Source organism: Fukomys damarensis, unplaced genomic scaffold (genome assembly GCF_012274545.1).
Source record: "Fukomys damarensis isolate Sample0158 unplaced genomic scaffold, DMR_v1.0_HiC HiC_scaffold_13, whole genome shotgun sequence".
In the NCBI taxonomy this organism is placed as follows: domain Eukaryota; kingdom Metazoa; phylum Chordata; class Mammalia; order Rodentia; family Bathyergidae; genus Fukomys; species Fukomys damarensis.
In genome coordinates, this window is record NW_022900925.1 from 8037209 (window position 1) to 8057051 (window position 19843).

The window sequence follows — 19843 nt, forward strand, 5'->3', positions numbered from 1 at the left end:
TTTGTGAATTTGCCTGGGTCCTTTTTTTTTTTTTTTTTTTTTTGAGACAGGGTCTCACTATGTAGTTGAGACTGACCTGGAACCTACATGGAATGGCCACTATGTAGCCCAGGCTGGTCTCGAACTCATAGGGATCCTCCTGCCTCAGCCTCCCGAGTGCTGGGGTTACAGGCATGCACCACCACACCCGGCTCGGAATCTACTCTTTGTTCTCTTGGGCATCCCAGAGGGAACTAAACCACATGCTCTGAGAATAGGTTAGATTTCAGCAAGTGATCATTTTGGGTCAACCACACAGATTGAAAAAACAAAGCATGAGGCAGACAGACATAATGTCCTATGTGACCCTTCCATGAGTCTCAGGAGAAATTCCCAAAGAGAATATCCTGCCTCATTAGAGTCAGTACTTAGAAGGGAGAAAGGGGTATTCCAACTGAAACCCCAGCTTCTCTAAGGGCCAATCATATATGTCAAGCAGACCAGACCCAAGATGACAATGTTGTCCTGGAAAATTGGAGAAGATATGTTCACCTACAGTCATTCAGTCCAAAGCTTTGGGACAATCTTGCTTCCCGAATGGAATGCATTGGACTGGAATAAGGCCAGCCTGCTAACACGTGGCCGCTGATACAGCTTCCATCTTGGGGCCTTCCCTGCTGCCTTAATTGCCCCTCCCTCTTGGATGGCCCACGAGGAACCACCCCTTATCTCTGTGGCTCCTTCCAGATGCTGCATCATCCAGGCATCCGCACTGTGCAGTACCAGTGCTTCTCAGATGATCCACAGCTTCCTAATGGGTAAACCCGTCATCTGTTCATCCAGGCATCCGGGCACCTGACCCGGTGCTCGGCATCCAGTACATACCCAGACAACATCTATTTATTTACTTAACCACTTGCTGAAGGAATCGCATGCATTTACACTAGAAAGTATGTGCCTGCATATTTGTTCTACGGATTTCCGATTTGATTCCAAAATGGTCAGCGTATAATCACATAGAGTATGATTTCAGTTCCTTTGAATGCGTTAAGGTCTGTTTTATAGCCTGGATGTGGTCTTTCTCAGTCTATGTTCTGTGAGGACTTGGAAAACAATATTGTTTTAATGGTCTTTTTAAGTTTCTTAAATCTCATTCAGTTGTAGTCAGACACTGTGTAAATCAGGTCCCCAGGAAATACAGGTTAGGAGCAAAATGGCATTTGCACAGCAATGTGCCCTCATCTGCTGTGACTACAGTCCACATTCTTTTTTTTTTTTTTTAACTGCACCTTATTGACCTGCCCTGGAAAGAAATGCAAAGCAGAAAGAAGTAAAGTCCAAGTATTTAAAAATAACTTGAGAAGCTGGGTGTGTATGACCTTAAATAAGTGCCTGGCCTCCAAGTGCTGCTGAGGACCATGATTCCAGCTTCCAGTTGCTCCATTTCTTAAGTCCAAGGCAAGAAAAAGTGAGGGGCTAGGACAGGACAATATCAGCAGCATGCAGCCCACCACACGCCTTGGGACCACAAAGCCTGATGAACTCCCTGGATAGTACCAGGTGGCATCAAGGAGGCAGTGCCAGACTGTGTACTAAGGAAATCAACCCAACAAGCCATGTCTAGTCCTTGTCCCAGACTACACAATTCAGCCAAGCCAGGCATTGTGTCACCTGTGCCCACTCTGTGTACTGCAAGAGTGACAATCAGAATGTCTAACTAATGCCCGTGAACTGCTTCAGGGATTACCAACCAAACATCAACTCTGCCTGTCTTCCTACCACCTCTGAGATACCCAATCACTCTCCTTCAAATGGCACTGAAATCTGGTCACCTTGGAATCAATAGCATCTAACCCTTCCTCTAGGTCACCCTTTCTCATTTTCTGATCTCTGAAATCAAGAGGCACCTTATAGTCAACAGCATCTTAGACGTGATGAAATATGGAAGGAAGTCTAAATTTATGTTTATTGGTTGAAAAAAGAAAAGGTTAGTTGCAAAGTGCTTGACACAAGGTAGATGCCAAGCTGAGCCAATAAAGAACAAAAATAAGAGCAACTGGTGTACTGAAGGCCTGGTTTCAACAAGAACAGCTTATCTGGGAGCACTGCTCCTGGGTTTGCCATGTTAAGCACATCCTGGGCTCTAGCCTCCCAAGCACATGTGGGAAAACAAGGTGCTAGTGCAGTGGAGAACACAGAATGATGAGAAGGAAAAGAGGCCAAGGCCAGAGGCTAAGTCTGGCTCCTGGCCACAGGTTCCTCCTTTAGCCCCCAGCTTGCAAATATGTGTCCATCATAATGTGAGGGGAGGACAGAGTGGGTGGGCAACTGAAGACCCACAACACGCTCCTTTCCCAGTAGTGGGGATTGGCTCCAAGGCTGCCTAGTGTGGAGAACAAGCCATCCCCGACTTGGATGTCAGGGTCCTCAGGTTCATGTCCCAGCTTCACTCTGGGATTCCAGTGCACATTGCCCTTGCTAAGGAGTTGTACTGCTATGCCCTCACCCCACAGGGGACAGCCCATAGTCAGTGACTGGTTGGCACAGGAGTGCAAAAGACTGGTCCTCTTACCTCCACATGGAATGGTCTGCACAGGGGATCAGACTCTACGCTCTTCTTTGGATCGGGCCAAGGCTATGCTTTGCCTGACCACTTCCTTGCCTGGCACCCACTGCAGGTCTTCACTTCCTGCAAGTTTTTCTCTGAAAAGCACTTTCTCAATAAATCCTGACTTCCTAAATCTCTGCCTCATATTCTGGTTCTAAGGGGACCTAACCTAAGATACTACCACCTGAGGTTATGGTGAGAATTAAATGAGCTAATATATGTAAATTCCTTTCAACATTTCCTAGAACAAGTAAATTATTAAAATACATGAGCTCTTACTGCTTATAAGTATGAGGATACTGTTACCAACTATTGCCCAGTTGGGAAATTTCTATATTGGGTGAATCGGGAACTAGTCCAGAGTAAAATTAACCAGAAAGATGATTCACTTTTTTCATAAAAAGAGCCTTAGCTGAGATATAGGCACAGAAAAATTGCATAGGAATGAGCCAGACATGGTGGCTCTTTCCAATATCTTTAAGCTGGGATCTTCTTAGGGCCCTAAATACTATGTGGGCAGGGTCATCTTTCTGTTCAGCTAAGGAAGAACTTCCAGCCATCAAAACAACATAATAAGGGCTCTTTCACCTCTCTGCAAGCTTCCCCTCTCAAGAAGCAACCAAACTGAGGCTGAAAACAACCACAAATTCTAGCCTGGGCCTGTGATGGAATAAAATGACCTCTGAAAGGCCTTGGGGGCTAAATCTTTTGAACTCTTTGACTTCTAAAGTTCATGAGAGAGCAGAGAGTCACTGTCAGTGGCTCCATTTACACAGTGCAGCTGCCCTACTTCCTTCTTCTCCACAGAGTGTGCCCGGGTGTTCCACACTGGTGGGGCAAGACTGGTGCTGTGTGGAAAGAACTGGGAGAAGCTAGAGAGCCTATATGATGCCTTGATCAGCGTGGCTGACCCCAGCAAGGTAAGGCTTTCAGAAGTCAGCTTGGATCACTGCTGGCCATCTTTGGTTACCATTGATGGGGAGCCTCTTGGGCCAGGTGGAGGAAATGTGGTTTCTCTGCAGATGTAAGCATAAAGCAATGGCTCTGCTGACCTTGACCTGGGTATATCTGCCTGTCATTAAGAGTGTTCCAACAGTTCACCATGCCTAAAATTCAGCACTAACTCTCATCATAATTCTATGAAAGAACCAAAAAGTATCCAAAGATAGGAGCTGCCCCAGGTATGGGATGCGATTACAAACATGCCTAATTTTAAAACAAACAACAACAAAAATAATAATAACTCCTTCAAAGCAATCAGGGCCATGGAGTCCCCTCCCAAGAAGCCACCCAGTAAGTGAGCACTTGTTCCAATGCAGCTACAATTTTTAAAGCACTTCAGGAGCATTGTTTAAGGAACGACCTCAGCATTTCTTTTGGAATTGTTTTTTTATGCCTTTACTGTGAGGCTAGTTTTGGTGCTTGGAAGTAGCCAGGGGTCATTCAGACCTAAATCTGGTATTTGATGAGACAGAGAAAATAGGACAACACAGAATTCTCTGTGTGAGTTTCTTGGGATGTTATTAGGTTTGGGGTAAAACTAAGATTCTGCAGTCCATTGGGTGGGAAATACTGCATTCGGACAGATTTGTCTGGTGTTTTTACTTCAGGATTTTTAAAGAGCCTTCGATATGCTACCAATTTTCTTATCTGTCCTCTACTCTAGACAAGTACATTCTTGATGACCCCAAGTGCACAGGGCTGACTGAGCACAGTGCCTGCACGTCAGGTGCTCCAAAAATGCTGTATTGAGTATATGATTTTGACTCAAGTCAAAATGTGGGCTCAGAGTAGTCATGGATTTCCTTGCAGCTTGTAAGTTAATTTGAAAAGCAACTTCCAAGAATTTGCTCAGAAATGTTAAAAGCCACGATTTCCCCACTGGAATCAGTATGAGGCCACCATGAAGGGTGATATTGGTGATATTCTTGGATTTATCCATTCTGGAACATTTCTGGCCAAAAGTGCAGACTTATTACTGCACATTGCTGAGGGAAGCTGCTGCTGCCTTGGTCCCCAAGCACGGATCCTTCCAGAGTCAGTTCCACTCTTTCCTCTTTGCTGTGTTGCAGTCATTCCATGAGCTTTGAATCTCAAAAAGGGTGGCCCTGAGTTTGAGGGCCCCAAGGTCTGCAAGGGGGAAGTGGTTCCACACGTGCCCTGACTCTTTCGTCGGTTCAGCAGACATTCACCCCCAAGCTGGTCCTACTGGATCTCTCAGACATCAGCTGTGTCCAAGATGTGGCAAAAGAAGTCCTGGATTGCTATGGCTGTGTGGACATCCTCATCAACAACGCCAGTGTGAAGGTGAAGGGGCCTGCCCATACGATTTCTCTGGAGCTCGACCAAAAGATCATGGACGCCAATTACTTTGGGCCCATCACCTTGACCAAAGGTCTCGTGAGTTTCATTTTCCCATATGTTTCTGGGTCATTCACTGCTACACTGTTTCCTAGTCAGTAACCCAATTCTGGATGGGACTCCCCGTCTCATCAGAAAATGCCTTGCTTACTTGATGAAAGTTTTCAATGTTCTCACTGTAATTTTTGGTGAAGAAAAATGATTTTGGAAATATTGTTACTTATATATGCCAAGATCACTATGAAACCTTTCTCCCCACCAAGTTCTGCCCTTTACCTCTCTTCATACCTGCACTCATTACTCCCCTCTGATTTAATATCTCTCGACAACTGGCCTCATTTTTTACAAACATTTGGCTACTTCAGCCTCACAGTTAGTCTACTCCTAACAGTGCCAGTTGGTCAAAGGTTCTGTTCTCAGAAATAAAGAAGAAAAAGAGTTTATCCCCAAATTACAAGAAACCCATGATTCTTTTGGCCCCTTCACAGAAACAAGGGAGGCAAAAGGACATCTGCATTTAGAGGGGAAAGTGCTGGGTTCCATGTGTACCTACGGGAGGAGTCTTCAAGACATCTATGGGGAGATTTGAGTTCCAATGCAGGGGAGCCGGCTGGGAAGCTAGGGCTGGAGAGAGCCATAACACACAGTCATAAACTCAAGCTTCACCTCTCAAAAAAAAATAAATATATGTCAAAGCAGAAGCTCAGGGGAAAGTGTAGGCATGAAGAACAGCTCCACCTAGGGAACAGGGCGCCCTGGCAGAGGTGGGAAGGCACAGCCAACTCCCATGCTGAGCACTTCTAGTAATGGAACTCTGAGACAGGTGAGGAAAAAGAAGCAGTTGGGGCAGAAAGATGACTTTCCAGAGCTTCTAGAACGGGGCCACAGAGAGACCAGCTTCCTCCAGCCCACTGTCTGTGGACACACAAAGAAGGTCGGCAAAAGTATGTCATCCCTTTAACGGGGCTGCTTCATGGCAACAAAGCAAAGAGTAAGACAAGACAAGGCAGCTGGGAAAGGCCAGGACTGGCTGAAATTCTCACAAGCTAAGGAACCTGAGCCTGGTCACTGGCTTTTGCCTTTGTTTGCTTGTCTCTAATAAGAAGGGGCTGGATTTAGGTAACCATTCTGAAAGTTAAGTCATTAAGCACCATCTTTTCATCTCTGGCCCATCTTTCCTTTTTTTCCACCTGTACTATTAATTTACTTAATATCTTTGTGCATGTTTTCTCATTTTAAAATTAAATGCACATTGCAAAAAAATCTTTATAATATCAACATAGATTCAAAACCCTTTGCAGCCAGACACAGTGGTGTGTGCCTGTAATCCCAGCTACTCAAGAGGCTAAAGTATGAGAATCATAAGTTCAAGACCAGCCTGGGCAACTTAGTGAGACTGTGTCTCAAAATAGAAAGGGCTTGAAAGGTAACTCAATTGTAGCAGGCTTACCTAACATGCAAGAGGCTCTGCGTCTCATGCCCAGCACTAAATAAATAAAGAAATAAATACCCTATTCACTCTCAGTCATTACAAGGCAACTTGAGTTTATCCCCAAATTTTTCCAAGACAGCCTCAAGGATGTAGTTCTTTCCTCTTTTTTGTTAAGAGATGAGCACTTGCAAGATAGGTGTTGAAGACAGAACCAACAAGAGACTTTCTTCTTGAGGCAATAATTAAAAAGAAAATACCTTCCTATTACTGACACTGGTGTCATTGAATTAATGCACGTTGGTGAGTCACTTAAAATCATCCAGCAAGGTGCCAGCTGAGCCAGCCCTCTCTTTGAACACACTGGATCAATGACTGCTACATCTGTGCCCAGCAGCAGTGTGACTGCCACCAAGACCGTGGAGCCCTGTGTGATGAAGCAGTGTGGGGAAGGGTCTGCCTGCTGCCACCTACAATGTCTAACTATGGCTCATTGTATCTTTTAGTCCTGCTTCCTAACATGATCTCCCGGAGGACAGGCCAGATTGTGCTGGTGAATAACATCCAAGGGAAGTTTGGGCTCCCATTCCGGACAGCTTGTAAGTTACTAGGACAAAAAATGATGTTCCCCATGTTGTATGTTTTACAAGGCAAGACAAGTCCCTTTATGTCTAAGACCAAGCATAGGGCTACATGGGGTGAGGGATGTCTCGACCAGAAAGGAGATGGTGTAGGTTCGGTTCTCTTTTCCTCCCTGGGTTTTCCTGCCTCCTATTTTTGAAGACAGCGGGCAGGTCTCCATGGGAGAGGCTGGGATGTAAAAGATAAAGTTCCTCTGTTCCCAAAGCTCAGTCTCACAGGTTGGCAAGACACACCCTGGCTGAACATGACACTGCCAGATCACACTTCTCCACAGATGCATAACCCCAGATCAAATGTCCCTTCTTTCATGCAGATGCCACTGAAAGGCAGGAAATGTTACCATTGAGAAAGAGGAAGTTAAGTGCTCATCACAAAATGGGAGAGGGATGGAGACATTCACAGGAAGGAAGAGGGGAGAAGGACAGGAACAAAATCTCAAGAGAGGGGCAGCTTCCCAGGTGAGAAGTCCAAGGAGAAGAGAGGCTTCCAAGTATATGCTCATGGAATTCACTGGGAAAGTTCTGGAGACATTGAGAGTGGGGAGCATGCCGCTAACAGTTCTTTGTGGCCTACAGTACCATGTGCAAAAAATTGATAGAAACGTCCATTGATAGAAGATCAAGGGGCATGAGAGAAAGGGAGGGAAATGGGTATGAGAGAAATGGGTAGTTCATTTGTATGAGTTAGTAGGGCAAACAAAATACCACAGACTGGTGTCACAAGCATCAGAAATTTGTTTTGCTCATAGCTCTGGAGCCTGACAACCCATAGTCATGGTGTCAGTAGCACTGGTTTCTTCTGTGGTCTTTTCCACAGCTTGTAAATGGGCGCCTTCCTGCCTTGTCCTCACATGGCCTCTCCCGTGTGTATGTTCATGTGTGGGATCTCTTTGTGTGTTCAGATCTCCTCTCCTTGGAAAGACGTGTCACACTGGATGTGGGCGCTTGTGGATTCTTTCACTTAGTAGAACATCTTCAAGATTCATCCATGTTGTACAATATATCAGTATTTTCCTTTAGTAACCAAATAATATTCCACCATATGGATATACTACATTTTATTTATCTATTCATCTGTGAATGGACATTTGGGTTGTATCCACGTGGAGCTGTATCTAATAAATAATTCTACTACATTATTTTACAGTTTTTGTGAAAACAGACACTTTCATTTCTTTTGAGTACAAATCTAGGAGGGGAATTCGGTCGCATGGCACTTCTTTCTTTCTCTCATTGTATCTTTTAGTCCTGCTTCCTAACATGATCTCCCGGAGGACAGGCCAGATTGTGCTGGTGAATAACATCCAAGGGAAGTTTGGGCTCCCATTCCGGACAGCTTGTAAGTTACTAGGACAAAAAATGATGTTCCCCATGTTGTATGTTTTACAAGGCAAGACAAGTCCCTTTATGTCTAAGACCAAGCATAGGGCTACATGGGGTGAGGGATGTCTCGACCAGAAAGGAGATGGTGTAGGTTCGGTTCTCTTTTCCTCCCTGGGTTTTCCTGCCTCCTATTTTTGAAGACAGCGGGCAGGTCTCCATGGGAGAGGCTGGGATGTAAAAGATAAAGTTCCTCTGTTCCCAAAGCTCAGTCTCACAGGTTGGCAAGACACACCCTGGCTGAACATGACACTGCCAGATCACACTTCTCCACAGATGCATAACCCCAGATCAAATGTCCCTTCTTTCATGCAGATGCCACTGAAAGGCAGGAAATGTTACCATTGAGAAAGAGGAAGTTAAGTGCTCATCACAAAATGGGAGAGGGATGGAGACATTCACAGGAAGGAAGAGGGGAGAAGGACAGGAACAAAATCTCAAGAGAGGGGCAGCTTCCCAGGTGAGAAGTCCAAGGAGAAGAGAGGCTTCCAAGTATATGCTCATGGAATTCACTGGGAAAGTTCTGGAGACATTGAGAGTGGGGAGCATGCCGCTAACAGTTCTTTGTGGCCTACAGTACCATGTGCAAAAAATTGATAGAAACGTCCATTGATAGAAGATCAAGGGGCATGAGAGAAAGGGAGGGAAATGGGTATGAGAGAAATGGGTAGTTCATTTGTATGAGTTAGTAGGGCAAACAAAATACCACAGACTGGTGTCACAAGCATCAGAAATTTGTTTTGCTCATAGCTCTGGAGCCTGACAACCCATAGTCATGGTGTCAGTAGCACTGGTTTCTTCTGTGGTCTTTTCCACAGCTTGTAAATGGGCGCCTTCCTGCCTTGTCCTCACATGGCCTCTCCCGTGTGTATGTTCATGTGTGGGATCTCTTTGTGTGTTCAGATCTCCTCTCCTTGGAAAGACGTGTCACACTGGATGTGGGCGCTTGTGGATTCTTTCACTTAGTAGAACATCTTCAAGATTCATCCATGTTGTACAATATATCAGTATTTTCCTTTAGTAACCAAATAATATTCCACCATATGGATATACTACATTTTATTTATCTATTCATCTGTGAATGGACATTTGGGTTGTATCCACGTGGAGCTGTATCTAATAAATAATTCTACTACATTATTTTACAGTTTTTGTGAAAACAGACACTTTCATTTCTTTTGAGTACAAATCTAGGAGGGGAATTCGGTCGCATGGCACTTCTTTCTTTCTTTTCATTGAGTTTATTGGTACTCTTTAGGTATACAGTACAGTTACATTCATCATTGGGATCTTGTACCTTTACACTACAGAGCTTGGCTCTAATTGTTTTACCCTTGCCCCTGCCCTCCCTTCACCCCCTCCACACTTCCCTATTTACAAAGACTTTGCTTCTATTTTTTCCTTTTCTCATATTTTTTCTCTTCCCTTATTTCTTTTAACCCTACCCTTCCCACTTCCTCTACACCTTTAGCCCTTTTATTCCTATTTCACATTATCAGTTATACAATTTAGATCTCATATACACTTTTAGTTTTTCACACCAGAGAAACTATTCAAAATTTACAGTTGTGTGTCCTACTTATTTCACTTCAGAGTATGGCCTCAATATGCATCCATCTTCCTATGAATGACTCTAGTTTCTTGTTGAAACTGAATAGTACTCTATTTTATAGAAAAACCACATCTTCTTTATCCAGTCTCCTATTGATGAGTAATTGGGCTGTTTCCAAGTTTTAGCTATTACAAACTGTGCCACTATAAACATGGGTCCACATATATCACTATGGTGTGAGTCTTTTTTTTTTTCTTTTTATTGAGGTTATTGGTACAATCTAGGTATACAATACAATTACATTCGTCATTGGGATTCTGTACCTTTACATATTAGGTCTTGATTCTCATTTTTCCCCTTGTCCCTGCCCTCCCTTCACCCCCTCCTTCCCTCCCCATTTACAAACACTTTATTTCCATTCTTTCAGTTTCTCATATTTTTTCCTCTCCCTTATTACCTCTCCCCCACCCTTCCCACTTTCCTTACACCTTTAGCCCTTTACTTCCTATTTCACATTATTAATTATCTCATTAGGATCCTGTGTACTATTATAGTTTTTCACACCAAAGAAACTATTCGGTATTTCAGTTAAAGAAATCTCTGTATGAACATTAAAAATAGGGAATCCTAAAATAAAACTAAAAAGGAAAGTAAAAGAGAAAAGGCAATGATGTAACATCAAAATAATCCTTAATTCTGGAGATGAAAATGGTCCCTGAACATATTTAAATTGCTTCTCGCTCTTATAGTCTTATCTTATTCTTTTTTTCATTATTTACAGAATACTTTATTAGTTTCTGTAATCAAACCCACGTAGATATGACCTTACATATTTAGCAGCCATCGCTCAAGTGCCGGGAAGGTAGGCTGGTGTGATTCTTTTAATTCTTTTGGAAAGATACGAGGAAGAGGGATAGCCGGGTCAAATGGAACCTCTAATCCTAGTTGTTTGTGGTATCTCCATTTTGATTTCCACAGTGGTTGCACCAGTCTGCACTCCCAACAACAATGAAGAAGGGTTCCTTTCTCTCCACAACCCTGCCAACATTTGTTATTGGATGATTTCTTGATAGCAGCAGTTCTTTCGGGGGTGAAGTAGAATCTCCATGCTGTTTTCATCTGCATCTCTTGAATGACAAGTGATGCTGAACATTTTCTCATGTATTTCTTTGCTGCTTTTATTTGACTGTCTGATAAATGTCTGTTCATTTCAGATGCCCATTTTTGAATTGGGTCTTTATATTTCGGAAGCCTGATTTTTTTTAGATCTTTATTTTTTTCTAGATAATAGTCTTTTGACTGAGAAATAGCTGGTAAAATTTTTCCCAATTGTAGATTGTCTCTTAGCTCTGTTGATAGTTTCTCTTGCAGTGCAGAAGCTTTTTAAAAAGATGAGATCCCAGTTGTTGATGCTTCATGCTATTTCCCATGCTACTGAGGATTTGTTCATAAAGTCTTTTCCTATGCCAATGTCTTTGAGAGTTCTACCTAACTTATCTTCCAGAAAGTTTAGTGTTTCTGTTTTAACATTTAGATCTTTAATCCACTTGGATTTTAGTTTAGTACATGGTGAAAGATAGGGGTCTAGTTTTAATCTTTGACAAGTTGAAATCCAGTTTTTCCAACAGCACTTATTAAAAAGGCTATCTTTTCTTTATTAAGGATGGTTGGCTCTTTTGTCAAATATGAGGTAGCTGAATACATAGGGAGTTGTTTCAATATCTTCCAATCTATTCCACTGATGTTGGGGTCTTTTTCTTTGCCAATACCATGTTGATTTTATCACAGTGGCTTTTGGTAAGATAGTTTCAAGTTGGGGATTGTGACATCCCACTGCCATGCTTCTGTTGCCTAGAGTGGCTTTTGCTATTCTAGGTCTCTTCTTGTTCCAAATGAATTTTTGGATTATTTTCTATATTTCTATGCAACATACTGTTGGAATTTCAATTTGGATTGCATTGAACCTGTATAGCAGTTTTGGAAGTATGGCCATTTTCACTATATTGGTTCTTCCTTCCCAGAAACAAGGGATATCTTTCCATATTTTTAACATCCTCTTTGATCTCCTTTTTCAGAGTGCTATAGTTTTCAGTGTAGTGGTCTTTTGCTTCCTTTGTTAGATAAATTCCCAAATATTTCACATTTTGGATGCTATTGAGAAAGGGATTGTTTCCCTAATTTCTCTCTCAGTGAGTGTGTTATTTGTGTCCAAGAAAGCTATTGATTTTTGAGTGTTGACCTTGTATCCAGCTACTTCTACTGAATCTGTCAATTAAGTCTAGAAGTCTTTTGGTGGAGTTTTTTGGGTCTTCTATGTAGAGTATCATATTGTCAGCAAATAATGACAGTTTAACTTCTTCCTTTCCTATTTTTATTGCTCTTATTTCTTTCTCTTGTCTAATTTATGTGGCTACTGTTTCCAAAACTATACTGAACAGGAGTGGTGATAGTGGACATCCTTGTCTTGTTCCTGATTTTAGCATGAAGGTTTTCAGTTTTTGGCCATTTAATATGATGTTGGCTGTTGGTTTTTCATAGATGGACTTTATCAAGTTGATGTAAAGACCATATATTCCAGTTTTCTGCAGTGTTTTTGTCATGAATGGGTGTTGAATTTTGTTAAATGTTTTTTCTGCATCTATTGCGATGATCATATGGTTTTTGACCTTCACTCTAATATAGTTACTATATTTAATGATTTATGTATGTTGAACCATCCTCACATCCCTGGGACAAGTTGACTTGGTCAGGATGTATGATCTTCTTGATGAGCCTCTGTATTCTGTTTTCCAGTATCTTATTGAGGATGTTTGCAACTATGTTCATTAGGGAGATTGGCCTATATTTCTCTTTTTTGATGGGTCTTTCCCTGTTTTTGGAATCAAAGTAGCACTTGCTTCCAGGAATGAATTTGGAAGTATTGCTTCCCTTTCAATTTCATTGAAAAGTTTAAAGAGTAGTGGCAATAGTTCTTCTCTAAATGTCTTTGGAATTCATCAGTGAAGCCATCAGGACCTGGGCTTTTCTTCGTTGGTAAACTTTTAGTGACATTTTCAATTTCAATGATTGTAATTGGGTATTTCAAATTTTTTTATCTTCTTGGTTCAACTTTGGTAATTCATATGTTGTAGAAATCTGTCCATTTCTTCTGTGTTTTCCATTATATTAGAGTACAGGTTCTGAAAATAGGTATTGATGATCCTCTAACTTTCTCGTGGATCTGTTGTTATTTCACCCTTTTTGGTCTTAATTGCATGGATCTGAGCCTTCTTTCTTTTTGACAAGATTGGCTAAGAGTTTATCTATTTTATTTATCCTTTTGAAAACCAACTCTTTGATTTGTTGAGTTTTTGTATGGTCTCTTATCTCCATTGCATTGATTTCTGCTCTGATATTTACAATCTCCTCCCTTGTATGAACTTTGGGTTTGTCTCCTCTTCTTTTTCTAGAAGTTTAAGATTCATCATTAGGTTGTTTATTTGAGCTTGCTCTGTTTTCAAGTGTGGACATTCACTGCTATGAATGTTGCATGTAGAACTGCTTTCACTATATCCCATAGATTCCTGTATGTTGTATTTGCATTATCATTTATTTGTAAAAACTGCTAATTTTTTCTTTAATTTCCTATGTGACCCACTGATTATTCAGGAGAGTGTTGTTCAATTTCCATGAGTTTGTGAAGTTCTTGTGGTTTCTTGAGCTATTGATCTCCAGCTTTATTGCACTATGGTCTGATAATATACATGGGATAACTTCAATTCTTTTGCATTTATTTAAATATGTTCTATGAGCTAGTATGTGGTCTATTTTGGAGAATGACCCATGTGCAGCAAAAAAGAATATATCCTCTGATTTTTGTGGGGTGCAACACTCTGTAGTTATCTGTTAAATCCATTTTTTCAAAAGCTTGATTCAGTTCTAGTATTTTGTTGTTGATTTTTTGTCTAGATGACCAGTCTATTTGTGTCAGTGGAGTATTGAGGTTCCCCACTACGATTGTATTACTGCTTATTTGCTTTTTCATGTCCCTTAGTATTTGTTTTGTATAGTTGGGAGCATTAGTATTTGGTGCATATATATTTATGATTGTCATTTCTCCCTCTTGGATTGTTCCCTTTACAAGGATATAGTGACCTTCTTTGTCTCTCTTAATTAGTTTTGGTTTGAATTTTACTTTGTCTGAAAATAAGATAGCTACCCCTGCTTTTTTGTGGGTGCCTGCCACATGAGAACTGTTTTCCATCCTTTTACTTTAAATCTATGAGTTTCTTTTTGAACTAGGTGTGTTTCTTGTATATAGCATATTGTTGGATTTTGCTTCTTAATCCATTCTGCCAGTCTATTTCTTTTGATTGGTGAATTGAAGCCATTAACATTGGTGTTTATAACTGGTATGTACTGACTTATCATCCTGTTATTGTGCTGTTGTTGGCTCTTTTTCATTTTCCCCTTCTCCCTTTAGTTTCTTGCCTTGCCTAATTGATTTGCTGTGTTGGGTCTCATGGTGTTGTGACCTTAATTGTCTTTTTCTAGGATATTGTTTAGAATTCCTTGGAGCGCTGGTTTGGCATTCATGAAGTTTCTCAGGTGTTCTTTGTCATGCAAGTATCTTATTTCCCCATCAATTTTAAAAGAGAGTTTTGCAGGATACATCAGTCTAGGTTGGAGTTTGTTTTCTTCTAGGGCTGGAAATACCTCACTCCAGGCTCTCCTTGACCTGAGGGTTTGTGTTGAAAAGTCTGCTGTGATTCTGATGGGCTTTCCTTTGCACGTGATTTGTTTCTTTTCTCTGTTTGTAGTATTTTGTTCTTCTTTTGGGTTTCCAGGATCTTGGTTATTATATGTCTAGGTGTAGATTTTTTTTTTTTAATCATGGCTAGTTGGAGTCCCATATGCCTCACTTATCTGTAGGTCAAATTTTTTGCTCTGTTTGAGAAGTTTTCTGTCATTAATTCTGTGAACAGTTTTTTTTTATGTCATCTGTACTTTCTCCTGCTTTTTCATGGCTTCCTATCAGTCTTATATTATTCTTCTTGGCATGATCTAGGAGCTGTTGGATTGATTTCTCATGTTTCCTTACTATTTTTAAGAGATTCTTCTTTTCATGGCCACTGCTCTCCATCCTGTCTTCTATAGCTGATATCCTGTCTTCAGATTGGCTCAGTCTCTTATGTAAATTTTCAATAGAGTGTTTAATTTCTGGGATATCTTTTTTAATCTGTTTCATGGATTCCATTCTTCCCTATGCTGGGCATTCATGACTTCTATCATGGTGCTGAACTCATCTATTTTTTGTCTGTTACTGTTCTAGAATTTCTAATCATGTTTTTTATTGTGCTCACCATCTCTACAGTTATCTGGGAAATTATTTCTGGTTTGAATTTTTCTAGAGCCTGATTGCTCTGTTTTGTTACTTCCTGTGCTATGAGTTCAGGGTGTCCTGGTGGTTAATTGTCAGACTATTCAACCTCATTTCCCCTAGTATTTGCTATTGATGAGCTGGATATCTGTATTTGCGCCTTGCTTAAGTGCTTTCTTATTTTTATTTTTGTTGTTTTGTGCTGTCCTTGGTTTAACTATTGGGTCAGTACTTCAATCTTCCTAATATAGCTGCTTTTTATGTTTTAAGTCTCTAATGACTCAGAGATATTCTCATTTTCATAACATCAGGAAGGATAACTGATTAAATCAATCACAACACTTTAGCCCAATTGATGCAATCAGCAACACAATAGTATCAAGAACAGCTTAGAAATTGACCATTTGTTGTAGTTATTAATCAATCACCTTTAACCATGTGAATTAAATCAAAACCGAGGACCAGCTAAAAATATGTTTATAGTGAATAAACTCTTCAATATAGCAATTTTACCCTTCAGGATTGGGACTTAGAATCAATTGGGAGGAGAGGAATAGATAGGTAGAAGGATAGGAAAAGGTTTCAAGTAAAGCCAGAGGACACAGGATGATCATGCAAACTCTAGGAAATTGTTGAAGACAAGAGAGAAAGACAGAGTGAAAGAATAAAAACAAGAATAGAACAACTTAACAGTAATAGGGAAGCTATAAATTATGCTCACTTTCCTTTGAAACTCATGACAATTGAGAGAAGGAAAAAGAGAGAAGAAAAGAAAAAGAAAGAAGAAATCCAAATTAGTGCGGAACAGGAACAAAAAGGGAGATGAAGAACAACATGGAGGAGCAGAGATTGAATGGGAGAAAAGAGAAAGAAAAAAGGAAGAATTTGAAGAGTGGGGAAAAAAATAAAAATTTTTAAAATAAAATTAAAATTAAGAGGAAAAGATGGAAAAAAATTTTGAAGAGCCTCTTTCAAGTATATCTCTGCTGTCACAATAAACAATGTGGGCAGCAGTGTACAGAACTAAGGCAATTAGTCTCAGCTAGCCAATGGCAGACCCCTGAGATTCAGGCTGAATTCTGGCTGCAAGGCCCAAGTTGACCTCCTGCAGGGTTGAACTCTACAAGGTTGTACAGCAGGTTTCAACTGCCCTTCCCCTGAAAGTAGTCCAGGTTTTGATGGAAGGTGGTGATCCCTCCAACTTAGCAACTACAGAGGTCTGATGTGCCTTTATTGCAGTTGTTCACTTCTGTTCTATCTTCTGGAGCTCAATACAATGGGCTTTATGACCACAGGTGCCTCTGCAACGTGAATCCAGGTACCAGCACAACCAGGAGACCGGAGAGCATGGGGGGGTGCTTCAGGGGCGCCGGCGCAGCTGGGTAGTCCTCAGCAGTCTGCTCTGACAAAGGCCTGGGGTACATATGGCACTTCTATATTTAAATGTTTGAGAAATTGCCAGCTCATTTCCAAAGCAGCTGCACTGATTTCCATTCCCTCCAGCAGTGCACCAGAGTTCCAATCTCTCCCCTCCTTGCTAACACTTGTAATTATACATTTTGAGTCCAGAGATTCTAACAGTGTAAAGTAGTATTTCATTGTGGTTCTGATTTGCACTTCCCTGATAGTCACCCCAATGGGGTTGGTGCAGGTAGAATTGGATTCACTGTGAAACACTGAGGGTCGTCCTAACAGAGACAGGAAACAGGAAGCCAGGATTCTAGTTGAGACTCAGCCACCTGTGGTTGTGCAGCCTATGGTCGCACTGTCACATAACCTCTCAGCTTCTTGTTCTTCACTGCATAGTGAGCATAGTAGCTCCTCTGCCCCTCTTTCTTTTTTATTGTATTTTTTTCCAGTACAGGGCATCAAAGTCAGGACCTTGCACTTGTGAGGCAGGCGCAGCACCACTGAGCTAAATCCCCAGCCTCCTCTGCCCCTCTTGATTCAATAGATATATGGTGGTACCTCAGTACCTGTGGAGAACTCCTGTTGATGCTCAAATCCCTTATAGAAAATGATGTAATATTTGCATGTGACCTACACACATCCTCTTGTGTACTTTAAGTCATTTTTAAAGCACATAAAACATTGAACCTTATGCAACATAAATGCTACACAAATAGTTGTTACACTGTTTTGTTTATGGAATAACAAAAAAAAGCCTATACCTGTTCAGTACTTTTTCTGAATATTTTCAATGCACAGTTGGATGAACCCATAGATGTGAAACCCACAGATACAGAGGCCAAGTGTATTAAATTAACAAGACAGCAGGCCCTCACATACATGCCAAGTGACTCAAGTGAAATGATGCACATAAATTCATTGTATAAACCAAGGAAGGACAACGTGGGAGGAGGACATGGGCTGATTCAGGTGCTCAGCTGGGTTTGGTTCAGCCAGCATGAAGGTGGGGCTTTTGTTATTTAATTATTTAAATATTGGAACATTGCAATAAATACCATGATTTTCAGCTTCATCTGAACACTCTATCCAGGCCAGGGTCCATCTTCCAGAGCAACAGACAGCAGCGGCCAGCAGTGGGCAGAACCTGGGCTTTCTTCTTCACCACAAGCCCCTAGAGTGCCCCTCAACTGCACTGCTCCCGTTCCTCAGTGTGGACACTTCTACTTTTGTACCTGTTCCAAGCTAGAGTGGTCACACAGATACCAGCCACTTGTCCAAGAACTGCAGAGGGCCGGGCACCATGGGATGCACGGCACAGTCTTGTCCTGTGATGCTTCTGGCATCTCCATGAGGCTCACTGAGCCTCATTTTATGATGAGGAACCTGAGTCCCAGACCTGCATCCTGAGCCCCCCACAGTGAGGTGGTCAGATGCTTTTCCCCGGGGCAGTCTGAAGGGGCATTTACGGAGAAGGAGAGGACAGCCTGACTGTTTGGGCTGGACAACTGGGAAAGGGGTCTGGTCATAGTATCTGGGCACAGCGGGAGGCACCGTAAAACATCCACCTTCTGCACCCCTCCATCTCCACTGGACACCACTAAAATGTGATTTAGAGCCCACCACACCCGGGAACTTTCTAAAGTTTTGAGAAGTTATCATTCCACTCTTTCTGGAATTTCTTGAACGATTCATGTTTACTCAGTCCCTGGCCTCCATGACTTGGACTAAATGTGGTGCTAAATGGCATGGACAGTTTCTCCAAGGGAAAGGGAGATGAGAGCCCAAAGGGAGGTCTGTGCTCCAGAATCATCACAGCCACCAGCCAGCCCCAACCTGGGACAAGGCCCTTGGGTATGATTAGCCTTCCAGGAAAGCAGTAGGAACCTCTGCCTGTGTGACACATTTTAATCATTTGATCTTCATAAAGGAGGAATAACCTCACAAAAATTTGCCAATGGAAATATCAGCCCTGTTGTAAAGATAAGAAAACTGAGTGTCTGAAAGGTAAAGCGATCTGCCCAAGGCGACACACTGGGCAAGTGGCTGAGCTGGACTCAGTCCTTGCTCTGCTCCTTTCCCCTACTTCATAAGGGCTCTCTGTCCTTATCCGGAAAGCAAGATGTGGACTTCTGAAGCGTTTTCCTGCTCTCAGCTCGTACAAGAACGTGTGTCAGCCCTCTTTTTCCCAGTGCACTCCCTAGGAAGCAGGGCCACATCCACCTCTGGTTGCCTTTTCTTCTAGATGCTGCCTCCAAACATGCTGCCCTAGGCTTCTTTGATTGTCTGCGAGCCGAAGTGGAGGAGTATGATGTGGTTGTCAGCACAGTGAGCCCGACTTTCGTCCAGTCCTATCACGTTCACCCGGAGCAAGGAAACTGGGACAACTCCATTTGGAAATGTGAGAATTCAGGGGAAGCTCCTGGGGGTGGGCCCAAAGGGGTGTTCCTGAAGTATGAGTCTGGGGGTGGTGTGACCCCACAACCACAGGCCTTAGGCCCCGTTACAAGAGAATCTATGGTGGGCTGAGCTGTCACTCAACTGCTGTCAACTTTGCTCCACCTGCCACCCGCCTCAGGGCCTGGTTCCTCTGTAGGCAGGATTTGGCCTTTGGGAACCAGCCGGCTTCCCAGCTCCCTCTTTCCAGAGTGGAGGCTGAGAGTGTTTCTTTCACCAGACCACCAACACTGGAAGCCTGCCTCTGCCACAGATCAGACAGGTGAATTCTGGCAAGTCCCTTCATCTCTGTGCCTTGGTTTCCCTTTCAGAAAATGAGGGATTAATAGTAATACCTACCTCAGAATTACTGGGTGGACTGAAGGTTCCCACTCACCAGCTCACAGTGAGTGCTCGATAAACGCACATTCCTACGTTATTCTATAGTACTTGAAACACAGACACTACATCTCGCCCAGGGCTCTCTGTCTACCTCAAGGAGCCAACATGGGGGACCAAGGAAGAGATTCCAGGAGGTTCTGGATGAGCACAGCTTTTCTCAACAGTTTCAAGATAGCCCCTTAATTCACCCAGCACCCCCACCCCTCCCTCTGTCCTGGCGACTGAACCCCAAGGCCTTCACACTGAGCTACATCCCCCGCCCCTTATTCTTCTTCTTCTTTTTTTTTTT

At 42.3% G+C, this 19843-nt stretch overlaps 1 protein-coding gene across 1 annotated transcript in view; it reads left to right on the forward strand.

Moving 5' to 3' along the window:
• Window positions 1-19843, forward strand: part of Dhrs7c (dehydrogenase/reductase 7C) — a 22268-nt gene that overhangs the window by 1514 nt on the left and 911 nt on the right. The window contains exons 3-6 of the mRNA XM_033762713.1: window positions 3395-3507; window positions 4769-4982; window positions 6884-6976; window positions 18962-19117. Coding sequence (XP_033618604.1) covers window positions 3395-3507; window positions 4769-4982; window positions 6884-6976; window positions 18962-19117 — 576 coding nt within the window. The remainder of the gene's footprint in view (window positions 1-3394; window positions 3508-4768; window positions 4983-6883; window positions 6977-18961; window positions 19118-19843) is intronic.